This window comes from Mercenaria mercenaria, unplaced genomic scaffold (assembly GCF_021730395.1).
Source record: "Mercenaria mercenaria strain notata unplaced genomic scaffold, MADL_Memer_1 contig_162, whole genome shotgun sequence".
NCBI classification, from domain to species: Eukaryota; Metazoa; Mollusca; class Bivalvia; order Venerida; family Veneridae; genus Mercenaria; species Mercenaria mercenaria.
Window position 1 is genome coordinate 204 of NW_026459610.1, and position 4898 is coordinate 5101.

General features: G+C 35.0%; 1 protein-coding gene across 1 annotated transcript; it reads left to right on the forward strand.

The window, feature by feature from the left end:
* Window positions 1–1040: 1040 nt before the first annotated feature.
* On the forward strand, window positions 1041–2225 carry LOC128551744 (T-cell-specific guanine nucleotide triphosphate-binding protein 2-like; the record flags this gene model as incomplete). The annotated part of the gene is made up of 1 exon (XM_053532660.1): window positions 1041–2225. A coding segment is annotated over one exon (1185 nt), but the record flags the coding sequence as incomplete, so codon positions are not given.
* Between the last annotated feature and the right edge of the window lie 2673 nt (window positions 2226–4898).

A 4898-nucleotide genomic window follows, 5' to 3' on the forward strand; every position in this document is an offset into this window, starting at 1 on the left:
ATAACTGTTGCAATGTTTATGGTTATTTACAGATATTAGACACCTTTCGTCATTGCCAATATCATGTTGTTGCTTTATTTGGCAAACTTAATTTTGACCGATGCAGGAGGCAGACAGCAGCACAGCTCACCTTTGAATCGTCTTTTTGAGTTAGTTAGTTTGTTTATTGCTTTGAACAAACATCGCTGGACAAAATGCATTGCAATGGTACATATCATTGTTTAAGATCGTGGAATGGAACGCATATTGTTGAGGGTTTTTTTTTTCCATTTTCAGATAACTATCGCCATCATCTTTTTAATCATCACTATCAATTTCATTACAATTGCAACCAGTTTCACTGTCATCAAAATAATTATCCGCTCCTCAACATCATCATTATCATCATCACTATCAGTTTCATTATCATAATTATCATCATCATCATAATCATTTCTGTATTCATTCGTCGTCCATCATCTGTCGCAAAACAATACCTTAAAGAACGTTTTCAAACTTGAATAGAAAAATGATCCCACTTGACTGCGATGTCAGGTGAAAGACTTAACGCCATGATTGGTATCTTTTTAACATTTTAGACCAAAATGCTTTGTCTAAATAGAATGGGGCAGTTACAATAATCTTTCTATATTGGCATCAAAATAATCATTATTCTGTTTTATGGACGGTGTGTACAGAACCAACGCATTTTAGCAGTACATTGAAAAATTTCATTGTGTCAAGCGCAATTTACTATATATTAATGATAACCAAAACTTTAATTTATTAAGCTAGTCGCAGGCAAACTGTTTTGCTTTCATTGTATGACGCGCAACAGATAATATGAATTCACATTTTCAAACTTGATCTCCCTGTCACGTTACAAGTATCCTCGTGGTTTGCAGGTGATGATATACACATTTTTAAATAGAATCAAAACTGATTAACACTTCTAAAATTCATTATTGACTAAAACGTGCCGGTAACATAAAGCAGTGTTTTAACATATATATTTTTATATGTTGCATAAACGTTTTACAATTCATCTATATCTGTTACAGAGATTTCGTTCATTCGTTGATGAAAAAGCACTAAAGGACGAAATAGAACAGGCTGGGCTAATCCGAGGTCTTAACAACTATATCAAAGTTGCCGTACCAAAATGGGAGACAAGGCAGCTAAACGTCGCTGTATCTGGAGGAAGTGGTACGGGGAAGTCAAGCTTGATCAATGCTTTGAGGAATATTAGCGATGATGACGAATGTGCTGCTAGTGTCGGTGTTGTGGAAACAACTCATGAAGTAAAAGAGTATTCGTATGAAGAAAGTAACTCTGTCAAGCTATATGATTTACCAGGAGCTGGCACATCTACCTTTCCTAAGCTTGAATACTTGGACAAAGTTTGCATTACTCAGTTTGATGTAGTTATAATTGTATGTGCTACCCGATTTTTGGAAAATGATGTATGGCTTGCAGAACAGTGCTTGGCTCTCGACCAAAACGTTTTGTTCGTGCGCACAAAAATAGATATTGATATCATGAATGAAAAAAGAAAGTCCGATTTCAACGAGGAAAACTGTTTACAATCAATCAAGAAGGACACCGAACGATTAATTAAAGCAGAAACGATAAAAGCGGAAGGATGTAAATTCTTTTTGGTATCTTGTGTTGAAAAAACTAAATATGAATTTAAGAAGCTAAATGAAGTGTTAGTAAATCTGTTAAGCAATAGGGGTGTAGTTATAGCAGGCTGTATCGAAGAAATGTTAAAAGAATCTATTATTGCTAAAGAAATAAGACATAAGGAAGGTTATTTTGGAAGGAAAATAGCGTCATCTCTAATTGGATTTCTTCCAATACCATTCCTTGAGAGTCTTCTGGATCCATTATCTATATCAAAGATACGCGAATACTGTATGGAAGACTTTGGAATCAACACACATTTGCTTGAAGAATTGTTAGACGATAAGGTTATAACTTCCAAAGATATGGAAAGCATGCGCACATACAAAAATAAAGATGGGGATACCCTATATGAAACCGCTGAAGAAAAATTGACATTTTTGCAAAAGTATTCAAAATATGTCTTTCCAGTTTTTGGTAGTGTATACTCTGCTTTTAAATCCTACCGTAACATGAAAGAATGTGTGAATGAAGTAACCAATGATACGATAGAAGATGAAAAATTCCTTGTGAAAAAAATGCTTCAACTCCTGAAAGAAAGCCTTAAGCCTATACATAAGTAATATTATTAAAAGTCTGATAAAGACAGTATTTTTCGGTATTTATGTATCTTTCTTTTACAAAGATGAGATTCGTACATCTTTGAAAATATTTTAAAATTTATTGCACGTATACACTAAGTATTGAATACTAAGTATATACAGAAAGTATCATGGTTATTTAAAATACTGGGAAAATTAGATAAAACTATTATTACTACAAAACTCGATAAGAATGTAGTGTACCTTCTCACCAGGGCAGATTAAAATATATTATACGGTAGCAATTCGCTTTGTGTAATTAAAATCTTTTAACTATTAAAGCCTTATGTTTGTTTGCCCCTGTCCCTTCAAGTTTAAATGTTATACAGGCTTGAAGTACACGACCGTCTAAAGGTGATTCATATATTGAAAGAAGGAAAATGTGGATATTTAACACTTCTTACGTTATTTCGGTTCTACCCTTATCCGTAGAAATCTGTGTTATTGATAATTCTATTAATATATATACCAATAAATCACGTATTCTGCTTTCACTATTGGGCAGTCCTCACCCACACCCACAACTTTTAATTTAAGAATGTTGTATATGTATGCGTAACGATGATTTTTTATATTTCTTAATGGTCAGAGACCATCAATTCAAAAAAGTACAGGGAACTTACTGGGAATGAGGTAAGTGTATACCTGGGAATAAGGTAACGTCTGTGCGTTCTGATAGGTCAGTCATGTAAACAAACCCAGGAAGTGATTATTTTTTCAAAATTGATATTTTTTCACTGCATTTACAGTATTTTATTATACATTTTGACAAAATTTGCTACATTTTATGTGTATTGAAAAAAAGTTTTATCAAACGAATTTCTCCCGCAATGTCAATGATGTAAACAGGGGGTCATCTATCACACGAAAATTACTTAAATAAAGTATCACTATTCATATGTTTTTCGTCCGATATTTTGTATGGAAGGCCGTACACGCCATAATGTTACAATGTAAGTCTATGGGAAAACAATTGGTGGTCTCTAACCTAATGTGATATTCACAATAACGTTGTAAAGTTATTCTGAGTATCCGCATTAAAAATGTCACGAAGATATAATATACATGTACGTCAGTCTGCCTAATATTTGAATAAATATTATTATTATTAGATAGACAATTTAATTCATACGAAGGAAAAAGTAAAGGTAAGTTTTATCTAACGTCGCATATGATCCAACATACAACAGCTACAAACCTCTTGTGCGATAAACTAGTTATCCAGTAACAGAAATAAGCAGACTAAGCTTCAGTGGACTGTATCAGCATAGATGGCGATGGGGCAGGCATTGTTTTTGAAAGGTATTTACAGTTCCCAAGTATACTTTCAACTAAGCATTAAACATTTACAACACTCAGAAACCAAAAGGTTTTTTGAGCAGTCCCAAAGAAGGTTTTGTACGCAGGATTTATCAATTCATTTAACGACACTCCGATGCAATTCATCTTGTATTAGCTTATTTGCTTAATACGTTTGTATAAAATATACTATCGTAATTCTGATTTAGTTTTAAAATTCAATAGTAATTTAAAGACACTTCTGCGAGAAGATATTTCTAAACCCGTTTTTTTATGGGGATGTGGTTTACAAACTTCGTAAGATCTTGGGTCATGGTAATTTTCCAAATGTATTTGGTAAAATTATAAAACGTTTTATTAAAAGAGGTTACGACCCAACTGTTTTGAGACATACCGCATGTTTAGTGTTCAACCCGTTTACAGTTGGACACTACGCTTCCCTCTTTGATTGTGTCTGACGGAAGAGGGGGAGGACTCTATGATAAGCAGTTTTTAAATCCTACCAGGACTGAACTGTTTTGATATCTGTCTTCTGACCTGTTTCGTCGGGCCCTTAAGGGTGTTTCTCTTGTTGCTCTGTCTTCTGAAAAGGCATTGAGTACATACGTTTTTAGTTCTAAAGGTTTGCTTTTTATATTTTTATACACGAGCATTTTTGTGTTTTACATGCCATGCCATTTTGTTTCCATTACGTGTGTTAGAGATTCACCTGGAGGGGATTACTTTTATTTACACTGTCCCGTGTCTTTGGAACATGGTGGGGGTAAGAGCGAGGTTGGGTGCGCACCATAAACCGGTTTAAGCTCCACAGTGGTGTTTTTGCCACTGACCGTTCCAAGGCGGTGCCCCACTGTGTTCCTTTGTTTGTTCGTTTTGTCCTCTTGTGTAGGCTTTATGTGTGTGCGCGTATATGTGTGTGTGTTCCTTTGTTTGTTCGTTTTGTCCTCGTGTGTTGGCTTTGTGTGTTTGCACGTGTATGTGTGTGTGTGTTTGTGGTGTGCACGTCTGCGTGCTGTATGTTTCGTTTTGGGGAGGCTGCGATTTTGGTACGTGGCATTCCCTGTTTGATATTTGTCTTTGTTTGTATATTATATACATGTGAATATAAATTATTTTGAAGAATGGGATACATTGAATCTGTTTAAGAGTATCCAATGTAGGGATAACGCATGCTTTTTCGTGTTGTAACATCTGCAGAATCCCGAGGGGTTGATTGCTGCCCAAGCCAGGTAGGGCGAGGGTACCAACGTATCTCGAGGGATTCTGAAGATGTTATAGCACGAAATAAACATACGTTAACGCTATTCTAGCATACAAGCATAGAAACTAATAAATGAACGTATTGTCCTTCAACGT